We start from the raw sequence: 24,042 nt of genomic DNA on the forward strand, positions 1-24,042 counted from the left end.
AAACTGTGTTACTGTACATCCATGGCTTTTAAGCTACTCTGTGTAATACTAACTTAATATACATTAAGTTTTTATGTCGTTTCATATAATAAAGACCTGTAGTAGTGATGCAGATGATTTTTCCACTCAGCAGACATGGAAGTTGGAATAGCGGGCATGTGTCCTTGGTATTGTTAACATGTGAGTTTTAAGAAGCCCAAAAGGAAAAGTTGGAATTTAATGAAACTATGCAGAATTGACTGGTATCAACAATTTTTTTTCTCTTTTCTTAGTTTGAAAAAGATTTTGTAGTTCATCAGGAGACCCAGGCCCTGCTGCAAAAAAAAGAGGAGAGAATCAATGAACTTGAAACAGAATTACAAGCTTTTAAATCAAAGGTAAATGACAGTATAAACAAATGTATGAAATAAGGTTCTTGAAAGGGACTTCCTTTAGCATTCTTCTTTGGATAGTACAGTTGAGGGTTTTTTCAAAGAATCTTTGTTATCGATTATTATTGAATGTTAGTTTCCTTTATTTCTGTTTTATACAAATAATTGTAATGTGACATTAATTAGCTGTGAGTTCCCAGATGATACTTTTATGCCTGAGCTCAGTTAATTAAACTAGTTTCTTAGGTTTCATTTGGGTTTTGCTTTCAGAGTCATAGATTTCCAAAGTAATTAACCACATAGGGTAATACGTTTTATGCTTTTAGATTAGCATTCATCATTGTGATCTTTATGCCTCCACAGGAAATTGCTTATTGTGCAGTTTGCTATACTGAGGCCTTACCATGGCTATCCAGCAGTGAAAGAAATAACCTGTGGCTGGATAAGAACGTTTCCTGATAATTTTTCAATTTTCAAGCATAAGTAGATATTTTAAAATGTGTTGGAAAGGAATAGTTAGAGGAATCTAGAGGAATAGATTTTTTGAGAGTGATACTTGAGTTAATTTGTAGGTACTTCACCTCTTAAATCTATGTAAGGAGACTGTGTGACCAAGTGAATTTTCTTGTGTCTTATTTCTGGGAATAGGAAGCACAGTCTAAAAATGGCTAAAGAAGAAAGCATCAGAAAGACATGCTTCTAGGGGTGTATGTTCATATTTCTGAGGGGTTTTTTTAATATTTATTGGCTTCTTTAATTTTCTTAGTGAGGAAAATTAATTTAGCTCTGCTTTGGTCTATTTAGAAATGTCATTCTAATTCATGTTTCTGGTCAAAATTAATTGTTAATGTCAAAGTCAAATATTTAGCAAAAGCAATTGCAGGAATTGTTGCATTCAAAAAAAACCCCAAATATAGTAAGAGTGGCACATCATTCATTAAGAAAGTATTTTTCTGTATCTTGAAAACATACTTAAATACTTTTTGTAAGTTAAATTGCTTTCCTCCCTATTTTACTTTTTCTGTTATTCCCTGGATGAAATATAACTTTTTTACATGCAGACAGAGAGCATAACATATGATTCTGCTCACTGATTTTCATACCATGAATTATCCCACTGTTGTTAATGGGATACATGAAAAGTTTTGTAAATGTCAGTTAATTGATTACTGCAACTTAGTACTTTTAAATCTGTCTAAAGATGAAACTTTGGCTTCCATATGGCATCAGTTGCTACTTAGCATATTGACTTCTACTTCTAATGACTATTTTTTCCCCTGGTCTCATGCCTTTACTCTCTTCTTGCATTTGGTATGTATTGATGTATTTATTTCATTTCTGGAGCCCAACTGTTCAGTGTCTATTTGTCAGTGTAAACAATACTTATGATCAGAAATTCAAAACATTATCATGCTGTTGTGTGTGCATTTATTTGTATTTATTGATACTCAGCTATTTTCTTTTAGAAATTTTAAATATTTTGCCTAGTGTATTTCCCTTTATTTTCTAAAATAATCAGTTTCAGCTCATAGTTAGTTGAAAAGGTAATTAGTGCTATCACCAGTAGATAAATATTTATTTTGTTGTTTTTGTCAGATACTTTCTTATGTGTGTTTGCAGGCCTATGATAGAAATTTTTCAAATAGTAGAAGTAATTTTATTAGACTTGCTGAAGTCCTCATCCTATTTTGGTACATTATAGATGTTATTTCTATATGGAATAAGAAGCTGGTGTGTAAGGAAGCCTTATTTTTTGGAAGGATAATTTTCGTTATTGTTTCATGTTTTCAATTCTGTAGAATGACAATGGGCCTGCACTGGAAGATACCTGTTTTTCAACAGAATTATTTATCTCTTCAGATTTTGCTGGAACATACTTGGAATATTTCTCTGTCATCTGTAGGATGAAAACAACAGAGACTAAGATGTTACTTTTTTAAAAAAAATTTAGCTAAACCATGGTAGTCTAGATCTCAGGATATCTATCATACTCTTCTTAGCTCATGGTCAGTGAAATATGAAAAGTGGGAAACACTATTTCAGTTTGTTATTTTTGGTGTGCACCCCCAGGTCTGAATGTCTGTTTCAAATATTGACAGTTCCGATCATGAAATCAAAAGCCTGTTGGGCTCGTTATCACTCTTATTTGACTGTTCTGTACAAGACAAATGGCATTGACTTTCAACTGGCTTTCTGGATTTAATCTATAAACTATGATCGTTATAGCATTTTGTTGATAAAACTGTGAAACTGAGTAAGAATATTTTTCTTATCAGTATGGCTCTGTGCCACCTGCTTTTCTGCCGTCACCCCGTGGAGATGCATCTGTTGTTCCACTGGAAGGTGCAGGACCACATCAATTTCCACCCCCTCCTCCTCCACCACTGCCTTCTAATGGAGCAATTCCACCACCGCCTCCTCCCCCTCCTCCTCCACCACTTCTGAACAGCTTGAGAACTCCTCTGGGATTTGGTGGTGCTCCTCCACCACCGCCCCTACCAGGCCTGCCTGGAATACAGTGGTCCCCGCCTTCATGTGCTTTGCCATTTGGAATGAAGCCTAAAAAAGAATTCAAACCTGAGGTTACCATGAAAAGACTCAACTGGTCTAAGGTAGTGTTGATTAATGAGAAATACTTGTTGTAAAATCTGACATTGAACTTGAGGAGAATAGATTGCCAGAAGACTAGATAAGCAATTTATACATTAGTTAAAATTATGAAAGATACAGATACTTTCTGTCTTTAGCTCTTCATTGTTTTCTGAAAACTCTGTTTCATTAGCCCATAAATCATCTGGGCAAGTATCTGTTGACTTTATGAAATGCCTGGAAAAGTCAGTTCTGGTCTAGAATAAAACAACGTTGAATAGCAGGATGCTTCTTATGCTACCTGGGTCCTATTATGCCTTGTTTTTCAGCTGGCTCCTTATGTTGGATCAGTCACTGCACTATACTGATAGCTATACAGTTTCCAAACAAGTGTCTTGAATCTATCTAGCCTGGACTGGAAAGGAGTGCAGGTCTCTCCGTTTGTCTGTAGTATAAATGTACTTACATAAATTCAATATCTGACAAAATATATTTGAGGTTTGGTTGGTTTTGGTTTGGTTTTTTTCTCCTTCTCCATTTTGACAAAGTTAAGTATACCAGTCTACTGAGTTTGGAAACTATAAATATTTAGAGCAAAATAATTCAGTAAAGAGATTTTCACAATTATTGAAGCAATCAAAGCTATATTCTGAAAAGTAAGGTACTTAGTATCTAGTTAAACCAACTGTGTTCAGACATTATTTGAAGTTTGCCTGAGTTTTAAATCTAGACCAAAGCTAATTTGCTCCTTTTAGATCTTGGATAACAGAGTGTGTTGTCTGCATTGTTAAAATCAGTTTTTTGAAAACCCGTTTACTTTAAGAGTTATTTTTAATGAGTAATATATTAACAAGTGTAAAGATGAGTGGTGTACTAAAAGTTCATGGTTTACAGAGCTCTTAAATATTTAATGTGCTTTAGACTTTACAGTTTCTGCATAGGATCAAAATAATTAATAAAATTTTGTTTTGTCTCTTGCTTGTAGATCAGGCCACAGGAGATGACAGAATCCTGTTTTTGGGTTAAAGCAGAAGAAGACAAGTATGAGAATGCTGACATGCTTTGCAAATTGGAACTTACATTTTGTTGTCAAAAGAGGGGTAAGTATTTTGGAGATACCTTTAATATTTCTTGGGACTTAAATAAATACATGAAAAGCTCCTCAGAATATAACATTGATGTTCTTGTTTCTAAGTGGGATGTATGAAGAAAAATATCTGAAAATCCTAGACTGCTTAAAGCAGTGATATTGAACTGTTTTACTTCAGCATGACAAAAATTGTGTGACTTGTAGGAAAACCTCACAGAAAAAAACCCAAGCAATTTTTCTGGATAATACAGATTTTATTTATCATGTTAAAAAAATATTTATAAAATTTTATCAGAATACCTTAATAAATTATTGAAATTTAATCTGGAGCCCAGAAGATGATGTGTGAAGATGATGAGCCTCAGAATTGATATGATAATTGAAGTATGTTGGATCCATAATGGACTATAGTCTTTCAGTGAATTTTTCTTTTTTTTTTTTCTTTTTTTTTTCTAACTTCCTGATAAACTTGTAGGAGCATAGATCTCCTTTGATATTTGCTTAGCTTCTTTAGCTAAGCTTCTTTTAAAGCACTGTGAAGGAACAAAATATTTGAAAATATTCCTGGCTTTAAAACTTTTCTCCTTTCCGTGGAAGTAAATAATTTTAGTTGTAGTTTAGATTATTCAGTCCCGTGTATAAAATGGCTGTTACTTGCTGACACATTTATTTTCTCCCGCGTTGTTTTGGTATCAGGGTTGTAGTACTTAAGAACAGCCAAAGTGCTGTAATATTTAATTTCTTTGCAAATTGAAGAGGGGTTATTGTATTTTTACTTTGTTTTAAAAATTCTATGTTGATATTTTTATTAATAGAATGGAATTCTATTCTGAAATTTCTCCTGTTTTATTGGGATGCTTTGGTGTATATTATCCAATCTTTTTTTTTACCATAACCAAGAACTTTATTCCACTCTTGTCAAAGCATGATTTTTATGCCCTAGCAGTGTTTCTACTGATTTAAGTATTATAGCTTGTTGCTGCTGATACTTAAGCATGTTGTACAAAGATAAAAAGGCAAGAAAACCTCATCATAGACATGTTTGCTTGAATCTATTAAAATAAGTCTGGAAGCTAATTATGGCGCCTTTATAATGCTAGGAGAATTCCCAAGACTGTTCCCTGAATTAATAGGTTGGAAGTTTTATAAACCACTGGAGGAAATACTTTCCTCTGTGTAATTAAACAGTAAAATTCGGGAGACAAGATGATGTTCAGGCCAAACATGTTAATGGCTCAGAAGAGGATTGTGAGCCTCCACAGACACCAAGAACATTGGAGTTAACAAGATTAACATCCCTCAATATTTAACTGAATGGACTGAATACATTGTTGTGATAAAACCCAATAGAAGAGAGTTACTGGATCTACAGTTGGAAAGTTGGTGAAGTACACTTTTATACCAAATATGTGTGTGTGTAGCAATTTAAAGACTCTGATCTCCATGGACAAATTTATTTTTTTTTACAGGTGAGGCTTACTGCATAATCTTTTTTTATTTTTAAGTTTTGAAATCTTTCTTATCCCACATGGGTGGTATAAGTGTGCCATCATCTTAATTTTTCAAGGGAAGTGGAGGCACTAAAGATTTTATTTAGAACAGCAAGTAGGTGTTTAAAGGGCAACATAGAACTAAATTTCATCTTTGTTCAAGTGAGTGGTTTACAGAGCTTTGAATGAATGCTTAAGTATGTTAGTAGGCATGACCAGATCTCAAGGTCTCTTGCTGACAGCATGAATTCCAGTACAGAGGACAGCAAAGCAACTCCTTTTCTTCTCATGACCATGAAGAGAGGGAATACTTATTTGTAGCTTATACTTAATCTACTGATTGTAACAAAACTTCCCAGAGAAATTAGAGACATACAGTTTTCTTCACAGTCTTGGGGATATTTAATACCAGGCTCTCTTAAGTAGAATCAGCAAGCTATTCGCTACACTCAAACTGGGAACAGTCCTTGACTATTTCTAAAGCTTTGTGTCTAAAACCGGAAAGATGAGAAATTGAAAATGATTCTGTAGCCCAATGATGGCATGCAAAGAAGGAGCTGGTTCCCACTCTGCTGAAGGGTCTGCTTATGCACTCTTTTCATTAAAATCTTTGCATAAGAAGAGGTGTCTGGTAGAGGAAGCGGGGATCAGTATGTTCAGTGATGCTTTAAGTGAATTTTATTATCATTAAGTAAAATCAAATTGAGGTACTCAAATATTCAGTTTGTGCATTTTGCCAACTAATATGCCAAAAGCATATCAATGTTGATCTAGAAAAGGAAGTCTTATGTCTATGAAAATAATCCATTGAGGAATTTTCACTGGAAAAAAGATTACAGAACAGTATAGAATAGATTTGAAGATTCAGCAGATGTTTGTATAGGAGTTATAAAATATGTTGATTCTGAAGGGGCACTGAAGCAATTGAAAAACTGAAGATGTTATGGAGGTATGAAAGAAATACTATTGCAAGGATAAAGAAGTAAAAGAAGACCTAGCTTCAGACTGTAGGAAACCTTTGTTGAGTATATCCTGAGATATTTCAGAGACATGAACCACAGAAGAAGCCCCTGAAAGTCCAACAGCTTTTTGTTAAGAGACCAGTCTAATTCATCTTGCCCAGAACTTTCTCCAGCTGAGTTTGAGGTATTTTTCAAGATGGAGATGAAGGGATGGGCAGCCTGTTCTCATGTTTGTCATTGTGGTGATTTTTTTTCATAATATATTTTGGGATATCTTTAGTTGAAACTTGTACCTATTTCCTCTTGCTTGTGCACCTCTAAGAATTCTGGTTCCCTCTTATTTCCACCCTTCTGTCAGGTCATTTGAGGCAACAGTAAATTTTCCCTTGTCCTTTATTACCCAAAAGACTGACAGTTTTTCAACTTTTCTGTCTGCATCTGTATCTTTCAGCCCTCTAATCATATTGATGATTTTCTCCTGTACTCATTTCAAGATACCTGTATGTTTTTTTGAGGTAGAGAAACCCAACAAAATGCTCTAGATACTTCTCCCTGAGAGTGGGGAGGTATCTCCCTGAGAAGGGGAGTAGAGAGAAATAACCACTTTGACTTGCTGCTGGCAGCAGTCTTGGTACTTTACTGGAGGAAATGTTTTCACTGCGCTGCTTACTGATGGTGATAATGGAAAGTCCACATAGACTATGAATGATATAGAGTATTTTCTTTTCTGTAGAGCTGGTTTTGTCTTGTTTCAAAAGTTGAATCATTTTGTGAAAGCAACATGTTTTATAACTCTAAAACCTTGAGATGAACACTGAGAGGTATCAAATCATCAGTTGTTGATGGTATTCTGGTAGCAACTTACTGAAGAGGAAATGTCATTTTTTCCATTGATTTAGAATTTAGTCAAAGGTATAATGGCAAACCAACTCCTTTGTCATAAAAGCCTGAGCGAGAGGCCTCTGTGTATGTCAGTGCGTGAGTGAGTGCTTTAAGGTCATGGTTCCTATCCACATCATGGTGATATCCCTGGCTGATACAGTGAACCCATAACCTGTGAAATATCACTAGATTGTCATCATGATTACTCTTGTGTGATTTTGTTTTGGCCATTGGTTTTGGTTGTGAGTTGGTTATCTGAGTACAGTTAGTTTTGTGTACCTCTGATAGCTCCATGACTACTTGCTGATGGGAAAGAAAAGTAATTGACAAGTTCTGAAAATAAGGTGATGAATGTGAATGGTTTGCATGAGTGATCTTTGGTTACCTGATACATTTTAAAGGCAAAAAATAGGATTGGTATAAAGGGTGGTTAAAAGAGACATGCAAAAGAAAGAAATGAAATATCAAGAGTTTAAGAATAACCAACCAGGGTTTATCCTCACGATCTCAGACCAATGAAGCAAATCTGTGTAAAGCCTTTCCAGCAACAATGGTTTTAAAGGAATCTCTTACTATAACTTTTGAAAACTAATTAACTGAATATAGAACTTAAAGTTAATTGATGTGTGAAATACTGAATAACAGATCTGGAGCTTACATATGCTTTTATGTTATTTAATCCTAAGATAAGATGAACAAACACAAATGTTCATTATTGAGTGTCAACTGCTTTGTAATGCACTGGAAGCCCGATGGAAGAATAATCATAGGTCTGTAAGGCTAACATGCTGCTAACTTTCCTGGAATTATTAGATGTACAGGCAAGGAAGTGACACTTTGCAAAAAAGATAGTGAGCTCTAGAATAATGAAAATCTTGTGGGCAGAAAGAAACGTCCTGTGCAAAACTTGAGTAGAAATTCCTTCTAATAATATTATATTGTATTATTAGCTCTCAGATCACGACATGTATATGATGAGAAAATGTTAAGATTAAACAAGCTAAATATTTTGTGATAATAAAATGGGAGATTTAACTATATCCAAGATTTGAGTAAACTTTGTCTTGTAGTACAGAAAAATTCCCAGTAGCTAAAGCTATCAGGTAAAAAAACTGCACGTGTCTTGATAGGGAAATTCAAGATAATATTACAAGAAAAAATGTAAAAGTGTGAAGATAATGGGAAAACTCATTAAATGTATCTAGATAAATATAAACAGGATGTTCTTCACATAGTCATTTTGAATCTTGGATTTCTTGAAAAGGACCCTTCAGCTACTTTTGAGATGTGTATTTAGTTTTTTTAAATGAAGCTAGCCAAGGAATTTGTGGGACCACTTGGAGACAACTACAAAAATTTAATAGGTTCAAAGAACATTAAAAAAATTCAGGGATAAGTGGTCCAAAAGAAGTAGGAAAGGTTATATTTGTATGAAGAAACTTTCTCTTTTCCTAAGTGAGGAGAATGGATTATAAGACTTGGTAAGGCTGGATAATGTCTTTTCTAGGAACCCCTGTTATTGCAGTTCTTGTTTTTTAATCATTGATATAAGTGCCAGGTTGCTTGGAGTAGCTTCAAACTGCTATGTTTAAGACGTACAATACTGAAATAAGGTAAATTTTAATATACAAACACTGGGTTTGTGGAGCTACTTTGAAGAGTACTGGTGTAGAGAAGGTTATCGCAGTAAGTTGGTGAAGTCTGTGAGTAAGTGTAATTAATCTAATGAGACTGAAGTAGTTAGGCACAATGTGAGATATGTGTTCAGGATAACAAGAGAGAACCAGCTACATATTGTTTACAGTAAGCCTTTGGATACTTGAAGTGGTTTGCCAAGGTAATTCCAAGACTTAGGAGGTTGTATAGAGTACACAAGAAGGCAGCCTCTAACCAAAAAAGAAATCTTGAAGCATTTCAGTCCAAAATGACAATTTACACATCTCATATATGCAAAATATAAGAAAGCTAGTGGTTTAATTAAATCTATGCTTTATAATTAATGTGCTGTATTTATAAATATCCTGCCAATAAGTTGATTTGACTTGATCCAAAGATTCTTATGTTTAAAGTGATAAAGTCCAAATGAGGATTAGAAATTGCACATCAAAGATACAAAAAATCACTTGTGAATTCTTAATTATTTTTAACATTATGCAGATAGCTGCAGCTAATGGGAGATGGCATGAAAAAATTGGAAATATTCTCTTCTTTCTTCTCTAGATATCTAAAATAATTAATCTAGTACACTCAAGAAAGACTGCATGATCTCTCTCTCTCTATTTTTTTTTATCAACTAGGACAGATTTTCATCCTAATCTTATTGGAAATGGCAGTGTCTGATCCCATCACACCAGAGCTCCTGCCAGACTTGATTATTCAGAAATAAAGCACTTCTGTGGGAGTACTATCTCTGTTGGCACTTGACTTGAAAAGGTCAATATAGTTCTAATTTTTTTTCTCCCCTGTATACTCTGTAAGAAAAATCAAGACCTAAGGTGCTATATTGCCAATTAAGTCTCAAATATTTTAAATCAGAAAAGAGAGTAAATGCTACTGAGAAGATCAAATTAGCAATATAAATCAGTTTAGTGCTGTGTTTAACATGCCATAGCCTACCTTGCAGAAGCAGGAGAACATGCTGTCATCCATCTGAAAGATTAGGTGGAGCCCACTAACCTTGTATTTTCCTCCTCCTCCAGAGGATTTATCAGAGGTAGCTCCACTGTACTTTCTTGTAGGATCTTCCTATTACAAGCCTGTAAGACTGCCAACAATATAGTTCAGTAACTTCTGCTTTAAGACAGCACTAGTAACCTGAGTTACCTTTTAATGTAACTGTACAAGTAGAAGTAAATAAAGCCTGCTATGCATTTGTTTGGCTGCCTTTCAGTATCATCCTAACTATCCTGAAAGCACAATTATTCAAAAAGATTTGTGCATATAAAATGAAATAAGGAAAAACAGTTTCTTTCTGAAGAAGGCAGGAGTAAGTTATGAGCATTTTCAAGGAATAGCAACTAAGGTATTGAAATGTTAGTGGGATGTTGCAACTTGAGTGTATCATCTTCACATGGAGAGAGTGGATGGTATATTTAGTGTTGTTTGGTGGTAACTATATTAGTTGATTATATTCTTAGCAAATAGAATGATATCTGCTCTTATCCTTTTTAAATATTTGTACCAAATCATATTTGTTATATAGAGATTTATGTGTAAGGATCAGTGAGTGAATACACTTCTGCAGTGCATTGAGCGTGGCTGGCTGCCAGATGCCCACCCAACTGCTCTCTGATAAAATAGGTAAGCTTGTGTGTTGAATTAAAAACAGGGAGATCACTTACCAATTACTGTCACAGCAAAACAGACTCAATTTAGGGAAAATTAATTCAACTTAATATATTTTTTCTGATGTCCTGTCATGGATAGGAGAAGCATTTAGTTGTTCGGACTGTTAAATGTATTTAAAGAAGTGGAATAACTTCTAAGAGTGAATAACTCCTAGAACCTGACTTTGATATCCAGATAACTCCATGAATGTGTGGCAAACAAAAAATAGAAAACCTGAAAAAAAAAAAGCATAGCAGTGGTTAAATGGCTTGACAACAGGTTGCTATTTTTTTTTTTGGTCGTTTGATATATTGATAGCTAAAATGTGGCATGTTTTCCCCTTTATTCTCCTTCTTTGACAATTTCTTAGGATGAATTCTCCCTTGAATTAATTAATTATTGAATGATTGTGTCATCAGTGCCCTAATCTATGTCAGAATCATGAGTAACATCAGATCATTCTTCTGGTACGACTGGAAAAGAGTGTGTCAGCAGATATTGTAAATAGGATTAAAAGAACTTTTATTAGATAAGGTACTTTGATTTGTATTTTCAGTTAGGAACTACTTTGTCAGATAGTGAAAAGATATTATAAAAGAGTTTGTTACAGCATTTGTAAGCATCTACCTAAGCACAGTATTAACTACACCTCAATCTTAATTTATTTTACCTTTTCTTTTTTACAGAGTTGTAGTATGGGCTGTTATTAAATGACTGTTTCTTACCTTCTACACACAGACTGTTATTTCCTGTCAGCTTCAAACCAGATTGAGTTGATTGCTTGCCTTTTCTTCTCAGTGAAGTGCCTGGACAGAGTAGTTCCTTTAGTTCACCTTTACCTTTTTCCTTCAAACAATGGATTCTTTTTATTTTTAATAGTTGATTTCCACACAAAATACACTATCAGTCTGCAGTCACTTCATGTTTGATGAAAATATGACAGTATATTCAGGGCAACAGAAGCACTCCACTCCCAATTCCCAGCACTGTGGTAGGAAAAGCATTTGAAGGCTTCAAATTTTAGAAGCAAAAAAAGTGTTCCTTTATTGATTTCTACTAGAAAATGTTTCCATAGTGTGAACAAGTACGATCTTAGAGGAGGTATATATTGTTTCCATGTAACGGATGTCAAAAACAATCTACCTGATTTGATGAGAATACAACAGAATAGAAAAAACAAGTTTGGAACCTGAAATGCAAGTTATGGAAAGTCATCCTAGGGTCCTTGCTCAGTCTAATAATTTTGTTTATTTAATGGAAAATACTTCAATATAATTGTCACTATACTGGCGAGGTTTCTACATGAATTAATTTGCTAGTGTTTGTATCACACAGGAGGTATAAAACTCTACATCTGGTACAAACCTATTTTCATGGTTTTTACCTGCTATTTCGTTTTGCTACATGTTTATGCACTAAGTGCTTTTGATGAACTTCCAATCTAATGCTGCAAGCATTTATATCTGACTAAAGGTAACACTATATTTGAGTATAATAAAATCTTCATTACAGCACTGCTTTTATTGCAGACTTTTTTCATTGTGAACTGAGAAAAATAATTTACATGCAAGAAATGTTTAACAAACCTTATTTGGCAAACCTTCAAAGTCACTGTTGATGAAAATTATTAGCATTTAAATTTGCATGAGCACTAGTTTTTGTCCTTTAGAAAATATATAATTTAGTTTTTCAGTGAATGGCTTGTTTCAAAAGAAATTCATTTCAAGGACAATTCATTTTGAGAAACAACAAAAAAAATCAAGGAGATTATGTGTTAATAGAGCAGTGATGTCCAATTAGGCAGCTGTTAGACAGTACTTGGGTACTGGTATGCCATGCAGACTTGAGCAGTATTATACTTGGCAGAGTCTTTGGTTCTGTTTGCATTTGATCAGGTTCAGCTGGAACAATATTCGAAGTTATTCATATGTAAAAAGTGGCTGTAGACATTTTGTTTCCTTACCCACTAAGATTACATACCCTTGGTTATCTACTAACTGTGTAAATATGACGTGGCCTTATCTAATGCGCAATTTATTTTCTTAATTTAAAAAACCCCAGTTAGTTGAACTAAAATTCATATGAATTTTTATGAAAGAGGCTTCCATTTTAGGCTGCTGTTCTCTGCATGATCTCAGCATGGTAAATTTCTCATACAATTTCCTCATTCTAAACAGGCTTTTCTAGTCTCTATCTTGTCATGATAGTTTGCTGACAGATATTTTAACAGGGCTCTTTCAATGTTTTTTATGAAATAAACATTATTATGAAGCACTTTTGTAAAGTCCTGCAGATGACATACCCCCCATTAAAGAGCAATCAGGTTCTGAAGGTTATGTAAGAATTGAGAGAATTCATTTGATCTGAAATCATAGGATTTTTTGAGGAGTCAAACCAGAGCTTTAACAAAATATTAATTTATATAGAATATAATCTAGTTCCACATTCTGAAAACTTTTGTAATAGGGCAGGATGTGTTTGCACTGTTGTAGTTGTAGACTGGTACAACAGTTGGATATTTACAGTGAAATAGTTGTGTTTTCAGATACATTCTTCTTCTGGATGAGTTTGTTGCATTCAATGCCATTTAAATTTAAGTGAATGAGGGCATGGATGGCATATCCTGTCGCTTTTAACAACTTCATATTTCTGTTTTACGGCTTTGCTGCTCCACTCTTCCTATTTTTACAAGTTAGTGAAACTCTTCTTTTTAACTCACAAGATAGTTCTTCTACAGCCTCACTCACCTCTAACATCAGTTGAGTAATGTAACTTAGAAATTTCATGTGCTGTATTACTCAGCTTAACAGTTGTAAAGACTAAATGTTTCCTGCTGTGCAATCTGACTTGTCCTTTGATATAGAAATGCCTTTTTCTAAAATTGTAAATGCATATGTATAGCTGGCAAGGATAAGAAGCTAGAAGGAGTCTTCTTAGGGTGACTGCTTATCTTTGCTGTTCCTAGACTGCTCAGTGTAATGTGGCACTTGAAATTTGGCTACAATGTACTTGATATATATGAAACAGAATGTTGGTTTTTGTTGCTGTAATTTCAGTGTAAGATCTTTAAAAATACTGGGTCATCTATTTGAAACAGTTGGGAGGATTAAAAAATCAAATCAGTGTTCAGCAAGATTGTTTGAATAAAAGCTGCTACCAAAGCTGACAGAATGGAAGGTAACTGTAGCTGAAATGCATGAAGAGAAACTGAGATTCAAGGCATGATTGTGCATCACAGCAAAAATCTTGGCATCTGTAATTTAGCAGATCTGTAATGTTGCTGTGAAAAGAAACAAACATGGATAGATGTAGCTAAAACCAAACCAGGTTAGATCACCTTAACTGCAAAAAGCCAAAAGAGAAAGTTTATTTTCAGTTCTAATCTAGTAGTGTCAGCTACTGTTCTGTGACCTGCTGTTTTAATGCTCTATAGAAGAGAATCAGTAGTGATAAATGGACTTGCTCAAACCTTAAAAAGGGGAAGATAGAATCCATTTGCTGCTATCAGTCGACTCAGAATGTACCTGGAATTCTTCCTTATTCAGCAGAATAAGGAAGAGGTAGTGATCAAGTGGGGATGAATGCTGATGTAAGCTGAGCTGTGCAGATGTGTGCTTTATAATAAACAGAAAGAATCTCAACCACTTCAACAGAGACAGGTTTTTGAGAAGAGGATACTCATATGCACTGGAAATACTCAGTTCTGATCTCCAGGTTTCTGTTGCTGAGAACCTGGGAGTATAGACCAAAACTCAAAGTAGGAAGCATATTTGGAACTATATAAAGCCTTCCTGAAACTACAGTGGCAAAAATAAGTCAGTATGAAAAGAATAGGAGAAATTAAGGACAGAACATTCCTTGTGAAGGAGCTAATGTGCCTCTGATTTGTCAAGAAAATAATGTGGTTCATTTTGCTAGAACTGATGTTTGCCTTTAGGATGAAATGTAAATTGCGTTATGCTTAACTTTCTTGAAAATAATAACCAATTTTTAATTTGTACCACTCTTGATATTTGTTTTGGGATGTCTATATAGCTCTTGATACTTATGGCACTCCAGACTCTGAAGCTAAGGCTTATTCACCAGCTGAAGTTTTCTGTTCACGTAGGGTAATATTTGTTTTCCACCTTTGAGGGGGAGGGAAGTGATTTAGATTTAATCAAATTATAATTCTGCTGCAGGAACTACATTTACATATAGTGATATTCAGGTCAAATAGAATGAGTATGTTGGTACTAGTAGAACTACCAAGTTATTCTTATGCATCTAAGATTAGACTAATTCCTCAAAAGTCTGCAGGGTCTAGTGACTAGGTAGTCAACTATTATGCATACATGAATGTAACAGGAAGAGAGGGATTCTATTCTATTTTCTATTTCTAGAAAATTCTATTCTACAGCATTAGGAGATGCTAACTAAACAACACGAAAAAGACTCCAACTGGTGCAAAATAGATTTATTTTTGCCTTTTTGTCTTTTTCCAGCATTTAAAAAACTGTAGCTAATGCAAAGATGTGTGATGAGATAGTAAAAAATACTACTATTATTGTTCTCATATGATAAATTATATTTTTCTTCATAAACGATGTGTGCAATAACCGAATCTGCATACTAGACTAATTATGCAGAATCTCTGTAATAGAGACTATATCATCTTCAGTCTCATAGAACTCTAGCACAGGCTTTGAGGAGCAGGAATTCAAGTAGCTTTAATTATACAAATTTTGTTTGCCTGAATTATTGGAGGAATGAGCTTTCTGGACAGAGGTTTAAATATGTGCTAATTAGAATTAACCTAAAACTATATTTACAATATATTTGTCTGATATTTCAATTTAGGTAGATACATTAGATTTTCAAATATCTATTTTTGGTGCAGAACTACATACTCTCTTTAAAATAAGATAATATGAAGTTACATTCACTTCTGTAGTGTTATGTGGTATTAATGTGTTCTCCAGCCAACGAAGATAAGAACTCACTTGCAAATCCAGCATTTCTGTGGTTTAGCTTCTGTCAAGTAGTGTGTCAGATATAACAGCATTTCAGTGAGAATGAATGCTGCAGATCCCTCCTGCTTGTGTTTTAATAAAATATTCTAATGGTGAATATTCTTAAAGCTTGCTTGCAATGGGTGCTTTCTGAGTTTGAATCTTTCTGGTTTTGATTGGCTCATCACTTCATTCCTTAATGTACCACAAGAGTGTCTCATAGTACAGTAAATGATCTGTATTACTGAATAGCTATTACAGATTTGGTGAAAGAGGAGAGAAGAGCCTAAGAAATACAAACATTGGAAGTAATGTGCATTGTACCTCTGTATAATGCAGAAGAAATGTGATTCTGTAATTGGAAGATGCACAGCCATAGTTTTAACTAGAAAACTCTTTTACACTTTTTGGAAAAGTAAGTCAGTGTTATTTCCTGCAAGATTTATTTTCATTGAAATAGCACTTGTTGTCTTGTAACCCAGAATCCAACTGCTTCCTTGATTCTTGTTTGTGTCATATTTTTCATATTTCTCTTTCATATTAGAAAAAGCTTTTAACAGAACATTTTAATTTAAAGAAAATGGTGGCATTTTCTTTGCTATTTATATGGAATAGTACACTGAATGTTGAATCTTTGAGTATATTTAAATATTGCTAAGCACTTAGGCTGCAAATTAATGGAAAAGGTTCTTTTGTGGATTCTAAATCATTCTAAATCACCCAAATTACTAAATTTACTTCACTCTTTGTATTTTTCATAGTAGTGATTAACAGCTTTTAATGTACAAATTGTGAAAAACTTTCTAAGATTAGAATACTTACGTGTTCTTGGAAAATTGTGCTGCAGATTACTGTATAATCTTCAGTTATACTCTCTGCTTCTGAGGAAGAGGTTAAGGTGATTTATAAGTTTGGTGTGCATCCTGTTTACTTTCCTATAGAAGCTGGAACTTTTTTGTCTCTGTCTAAATAATCTATATGTTAAAACTAAACAAATGGGTTATGTTTCTGATTTGAAATATATCTTTATATCCTGTTACAGAGTTGAGAACTATATAACTCTTTACATTTTTACTGCACGTCTCATGCCACTGACTACAAATAAATAACATGTGCCTTTTTGTAGAGATTGTGTGGCTCTAAACTGTTCAGTGCAATAAAAAAAATGCACTTTAACATATGAGGAAATTTATGCAAAGGGAAAATACTGTATAAATGCAAACATGAAAAATACTGAAGTTTCTTGTAAGTATTTTTACCAGATAGTTTTGTATTGCTGAATACAAATGAAGATAAGCAGCAGCTGGGAAAATCATATAAACTGGTATAGATTATAAAGTTTTTTAATGTAGATTTCTGGAAAGTGATAGTAGGAAGTAAGGACTATTTACATAAAATCATCCTGTGGATGTATAACAGCATGGCTAGGTTAAACTTCCTTTAAGAATGAAATACATGCTTTTGTTTCAATATCTTAGTTCCAGCAATGCAGTATAGTAGACTTGAAATAATCAAGCAAGTTTTTTTAGGGTGTAACTGATATTTCAAACTTGTTTATTCGGAGAAAAAAAACTAAAGATGCAAACTACTTGCATCTTTGAAAAAGTCAGATAGGTGCATCACTATCAGAAGCATCTCTTAGAACACTATATGTTACTTTGCCCTTTTAATTTTATTATTTTTATAATTTGGAAAGAACAGATGTTGTTATTTACTGTAATTAACCAGATCAACCTAAAACCCTCTCTCTGTTTTATGTTCAGATATACATTGATAAGTGTATTGATAGGAATCCATCATGGCAGTTCCAATGGCTTGTTCTTCTTATAGATTGCTATTGAAAAATATTGGTTAATGGTATTTATTAAGTCTTACAATAAGAAGCTATGTCATATTTATGAGCATTGTGTGTGGAAGTCCTTGTATCCCAAAGGAAAGAAAATAAACTGGTAGCTAAATAAGTGGGTATCTAGAGGTATGTGATGCAATTTCCATGTGCCATAGATACCTTCATGAGTATATTATGAATGGAGCAATTATACCTGTTACAGTTTCTGATAAATTGACTTGTGAGTACAGTTCCTAGATGTTCCTTTCCATCTTGTTTGGCTTTGTTACTGTTCTTGTCTTTCAAGACTTATTTCATAAGAATCAGAACTTTAATTTACAGTGTATAAAGTCATAAAATTAACTAAATTATCATTGCCACATTTTGTATGTTTTTTTTTACTTTTTATTAATTTTTTCTGTGTCAGACCTGCCCAAAATCAATAGTTAAATGCATGCTCTTCTGAACAGAATTGAATAATTTGCTTATTACAGGGTATATTAAAGCATATAATCTAAACAAAGGTATGCTCCATTTACCTTTATTTGCAGTCTCATTATTGCTTGAGACTATGAGAGTTTAGTGTTTAGTATGATGGGCACATGGTGTATTCTTTTGCTTGACACACAATGCATTGAAACTTCTAAAGCCTCATTTACTCCTCCTAATATCTTACTTTAGCTACTTTTAATGTACTGGGAAGACCCTTAAATGTGTCTAAAGTGATCTTACAATTTGATGTAAATTGTAATGTGTTAGGTAGAAACTTCTAATCTAGAATATTTTGATAGAATCCAGTTATATCCAGCTTGAATCTGTGAGGTCAGTCAGATCTCTTGGCCTATAGAAGACTCAGAAATGACTGTGGTTTCTTGGCTGTTAAACACCCCCTCCAAGAAAAAAAATAATAATACAACCTCCCACAAATGACCCTCCTTTCCTTGTGCTCTAGAACACTTAATCTCTTTCACTAGTTAATTTTCTAACATTTTTTAAAGGTGTACTTAGGAAGTAAGTTGAGAATGTTTATCAGAGTTTTAGCAAAATTTATTACAGAAATACTTAAGAGTAGTTTCTGTTATGTGTTGAAGCCAGCATTAATTATATGAGCTGATATTTAATTTTAAAAACATTTTTTAAATTATTTTTAGCAATGTCAGCACACTGGAAAGACTGTGAAGGTCAAGGTAGGAAATAAGGTTTGGGTGACTGAATTCCTTTATCTTTTTCTGCTGAGGTTCAGCATACTTTTCAGTAGGAGTGACCCCTTGAATTTAAAGAACATCTCATAAACTAATTGGTAGTGCTTGGTCTGAAGTCCTCAGGTTATTGTCAGAAAGTTACTTTTGATATGCATTGTATGACTCGAAGCCTAGTATTTGTGATAGTTAATAAATTCCTACTGCAAAATATGTAAGGCTATTAATTATCTATCTTATAGAGGAGTTGCGGTACAGACTTATGCACAGAAGTTCTTTATTCTTAATTAACTTTTTTTCTACAGAACGTGGACTGTATTGTTTGTATTAATCTATTAACAAGTTAATGCTGTTCATAATACCTGGATTTATTTATTAAATATGACAAGTCGAGCCACATGGAGATTTTGTGTGACCTTGATTGACATTGGCTTTAGTTACAGAGCTCTGTTATTTATTTATCGTGCAAGTACGCCTCTGTGCTCTGGAGATTTGGTGTTCAGTACAATTTGTTTATTACACTTAAAAATGGATTACTTTGTTACTTGCTAGTTTCTATAAGTTTAAAAGATACATTGATGCTGATTTCAGTAAGTAAATAATCTAGTTTGCTCAGATTTTTTTCAGATTTTTCTCAGAAATTATTTTGACATTTTTATCAAGTGGAATGTTCCCATGTGCAATTGAGAGCTCTCTCACCTGTAACGATTGCTACGTATGTATAAAGCTTCAAATGTCAAGTTGAGTTCCTTCACAGAGACTTTTCTCAGAAAACTGTACATGCATGCAATGATAGTCTGTGTTTCAAAGAGAAAAGATATTCTCCTACTTCTTGGACTTTCAAGATTGAATCTCTAAGATGCTCATAATATAGTAGTTATGCACTTTGTGCATCTACACTGCAATCTGTCTGCATGCTTCAGTTTATATGCTGTCTGTTTCCATAGTGCTAAGTAGTGTCGTTTAGTTGAGATGGAAAGTAGCATTCTTGTAGGGTGACACATATGTGAAATATGGACATTCCCTTAGTAGAGCAAACCAAACATTCTTATAACTGTAACTTCTATTGTTCATCTCCATTTCCCTAATTCTACTTAATTTTAAACCTCAGTCTTTACTTTGAGGACTTTACATACGCTTGTAAGAATAGGTAGGTCAGAATTATAGCTGTTGTTATTACTGTTGCTATTTGATGTGAAACTAATGTATAAAGATGATCAGTTGCTATAGTATAAGATGATAAATTTTCTGAGTTTCACCATGTTTAAATGTGCCTGATGGTTTAATGGCTGAGATAATTTAAATTAAATAAACAATTCTGTTACCTTAGATCTCAAATGGTTTAAAATAAATTACTCATTATCGAGTAATGATTTTGTCATATCAATATAATATGGTTTTTAAAAAATTTATATAAGCAGTCTTTTTGTAATCAATAAGATTACTCTTTTAACAAAAACTTACTAATGGTCAAGAATTACAGTTTGCATTGTTATTTTCTACTAGAAATAGTTATGATCTGTTAAATGTTCTGCATTGCTTTAGATTTCTCAGTAGGTTTTCTTTTCTGTCTTCTTACGTTTTTCTTTAATTTCACATATATTATGTGAAATCAATGTAATGCCTTATGTTACATTCTTGTACCACATCCTTTCACTATGTATCCAAATACTTTAAAAAAACTATTTATGCGTGTCTTTTTGACTTTCTGCTGCCTCCTGTCTTCACCATAGCAACTATATTCTTGAATCTTTTTTCAGCCTGTATTATGTCTTATATTACTTTGACCTTTCTACATGTAAAAAGATTCCAAACTTTGCTCATCATACATTCATGTTAAAAACAGATCTTAACAACATATTGGATAAGTTGCTAATTTGTGCTTCTCTGTAAACGTTGCAACCTCTGCTTTTTTAAGAAATAGATATATATGCTATGGTTTTAGAGATTAGGAAGCAAAGTATCTTTATTTTTACTTTCATTTTTTGTTGCACTTTAGAGGTGCAATTTTTGAAATATTTGATTAAAAATGTGATTTTTAGGATGTGTTGAAAGTAATGGCTATGCAGCTTTAAATATAGATTTTTTTCCTCTATCTGAAACAGTAGCAGATTTTAAAAATGCATTTTCTATTATATTGAACTTGTGGATTTAAATATATCCATTAGAGATTTACAACAATGCTTTATGGTTTCTATTGAACAAATGTCGTCTTATACCAAAGTATCAGTTTTTCTTGAGAAAAGCTTTTATCACAATAGGTTTCAAGATAAAATCATAAAGTAATATTTTGTAAATTTCTCTAATGCAAAAAAATATTTTTTTTCTAAGAACTTTCAGATAAAATGCAGGTCATAACTTACAAATAATTATGCTTATAATTATGCTTCTAGATATGTGCAGTGTTTTAGTGTAAATGTAAACAACAATAGCTTGGTGTATTTGTTGACAGAATTAAAATGATGTTTCAGAGTGCCATGTGTAGTCAGTCTAGATCTATGTGTGGATTTGAAGTTAAGTGGACAGAAAAAAGAATATTTTAAAAGTTGAACAGCTCTGTTATTGTTGGTTTTTTTTTTTTTTTTTTTTTTAATTGTAGCTTATGTAGTTGCATTTTTCTCAGAAACTAAATGCAAGAAGGCAACTCTGGATCATTTTTGTGGTTAGATAGCTTTAGAAGTAGAATTATTGTGCAGTCTCAATGTCTGCTACTGAAAATCTGAGTGATAGTAAGGGAAATTGTAGCTGTCAAATGCGTGTCCCAGTCACTTAATAATGAATCAATTATGTTGGTGCTGTTGATCAACAACAATAAAAATATCAACATTATAGAGCTAGAGTAAGCTCGTGTGTGTCATATTTTTGCAAGTGGATAGCATAGAGAAACATATCTGTTTGGTTTTAGATGGTACTGAATAGAGTTACTGAACATTGCTATGATACAGACTTAGTATTTGAGGACCTAACTTTTGAAACAGTAGGCAATCATTTTGATTTATTTGGTTTACTATTTCAAATATTTGAAGCAGTATAGAAAGAAATACAGCTAAAAGAGACTGTAAAGCTTTGGAAGAAGAATTTTGCATATTTTTATTGTCTAATGCAGTCCTGGTTATCTACAGTGTTAGTGTGGACAGTTTTAAAGTAGTCATGAAAAATTGGAGGCTCTACTTGGAAGTGGGAAACTGCTGGATAACCTCCCTTCTTCCTCTTATAAAGCAATGTAAATACAGCCACATTTTTCTTCAGGTTGACTGGGTAAAAGGTGTTTTGGGTTCAACTGCTGAGTGATTTCAAAGAGACAACAGCTTCCTATTTTCTTTCTGAGGAACAGAGGCTTAATTTTTTAGAGTGGATAAAAAAGACAAAGGTTCGAATTACTGTCCTAATTTTGAATATTGATGAAACCATTTATTCTTAAACCCACCACCTCAATTATAAAACATGACGTTATGAATATGTTGTTATGACACAGTATTTCTTTATCTTTCCTTAGCCTGAATTTAAAATCACTAAGCCAAATTTTGTAAAGTGTATTATTAAAAAAAGAAGTGAAAAAGAGAGCCTTTTCTTTAGAGACTCGTGAACTGAACTAGGATCATCTCCATCCTACATAGTGAAGGCAGATCATTTTATTGACTGTGGACAGAGTTCAGACCACTTCCTTTCCTGGAAGTGGTTGGTGTTTGTACCTCTTACAGGGGAAAAGAAAGAAAGAAGGGCAGGAGCATAGCTGACAAAGAACCTTCAGTGGTGACTGCATAATGTTTAGAAGTCTTGATTTCTGAAGACAGAAACCAGAAAATACTCCCTATGACTATATGGCATTTTCCCATTCTTGTGCTTAATTTTGGGTAAAATTAGGCTGCTATGGTACCATGATGCTTGTGTTTGTTTTTACATGTGCAGAATTTTTTGTCTTTTTCTTTGCAGAAAGCTTTATCCATCCAGAATGCACAGATACTATGTATATATATATTTATTTATTTTTAGTAGTGGTGGTTTTTTTCTGCTGTAGGTTTTTGGAAGAAATTTCCTTCCAAAAGTTTATCCATCTAAAATTGTGTTGTGTCTTTGGATGCACTTGAGGTCCAATGGAGCTCTAGGAGAGAAAATAACTCAAATAGGTAGACAGAATTGCATCTACCTTCTGTCTTTCCATAAAATGCTGCCATAGAGCACTGTTAGCTTTGACTTGTTCTTAATTCCATTTTCCAGAGTAAGAATGGGAAGTTTAAGACCTTTTTGAACTTAGTCTTTCCAGAGGAAAAGTTGGAAATGTGAGAAATATAGACAGTAGTCTATATTTCTAATAGTCTAATATCTATAAACAATGCTAAGTATTTGGGAAAACAAAACTACCACCACCTGCCCACCAGCTCTCCCATGGGCCCACCCCTAAAAAAAAAAAAAAAAAAGCCATAGAATAAGCACAACCAACAGCTCCAACAGCTTTCTCTCCATTTTTGACTTGCATCGATCTAGTTAAACCAAACCAAAACCATCATGTTTGCAGCCCATCTGTTGTTTTGTAGAAGCCCCAAAAGACTTCATTTACAGATGCACCAGACATTGTTACAAGGGGAATGGGTGGGATTTAGGATGAATAAGCATTGATTACTATATGGAGAGAACTTTAGGATAATAAGTGTAGTTGTTTGTTTCTTCAAGTGCATTTATGATTTTACCAGCTACTCTCTTGCTGATATCTGTAAGCGTCATATTGCTTTTAAAGGAGTGATATTTATTCTGTAAACTCCAGGATGCTGTTCCAGGTAATGGATGATGTATGAGTAGTGCACCAGTAGAGAGATACACAACTGTTAGAGAGAGAGAGAGAGAGAGAGAGAGAGAGAGAGAGAGAGAGATTGCTTGTCAGTGATTGGAATCCACTGAGGTATGTTATCCATATGTACAGATGTAACTTTTTCTATTTTGAATATAAGAGGTTGAAAGTAAAGTTCCTGTACCATGTTTGTATGGGGACATCCTCAGCTTTGGGGAAGACTATGGTGACTTCATGTATACCTTAAGAAATGGCAGTGGCTCAAAGACTATGGTGTACTTGTGCCCTTATGCTAGAAACTATAACTGCATTTGTTCTCAGTGCTGACTTTGAGAGGTAGGTTTTACACAAAACAATTGATTAACAACTGGTTTTACACTGTACCTGAAATCTTTCCTGCTTCCTGAAGACTTGTTTGATGCAGAAAAGTAAGTCTTGTACTAGCTTGCTTTCTTTCATTTGTTTGTTTGTAATGATGCTTGTCCAGCATTCTCTTTGGAATAGATGCAGTGATCTGTTTCCACGCT

General features: G+C 33.6%; 1 protein-coding gene across 1 annotated transcript in view; it reads left to right on the plus strand.

Moving 5' to 3' along the window:
- Nucleotides 1-24,042, plus strand: part of DIAPH3 (diaphanous related formin 3) — a 190,751-nt gene that overhangs the window by 34,699 nt on the left and 132,010 nt on the right. The window contains exons 14-16 of the mRNA XM_083855235.1: nt 273-377; nt 2,648-2,983; nt 3,946-4,060. Coding sequence (XP_083711361.1) covers nt 273-377; nt 2,648-2,983; nt 3,946-4,060 — 556 coding nt within the window. The remainder of the gene's footprint in view (nt 1-272; nt 378-2,647; nt 2,984-3,945; nt 4,061-24,042) is intronic.

The sequence above is a fragment of the Zosterops lateralis genome, assembly GCF_965231275.1.
Source record: "Zosterops lateralis genome assembly, chromosome: 2".
In the NCBI taxonomy this organism is placed as follows: Eukaryota; Metazoa; Chordata; class Aves; order Passeriformes; family Zosteropidae; genus Zosterops; species Zosterops lateralis.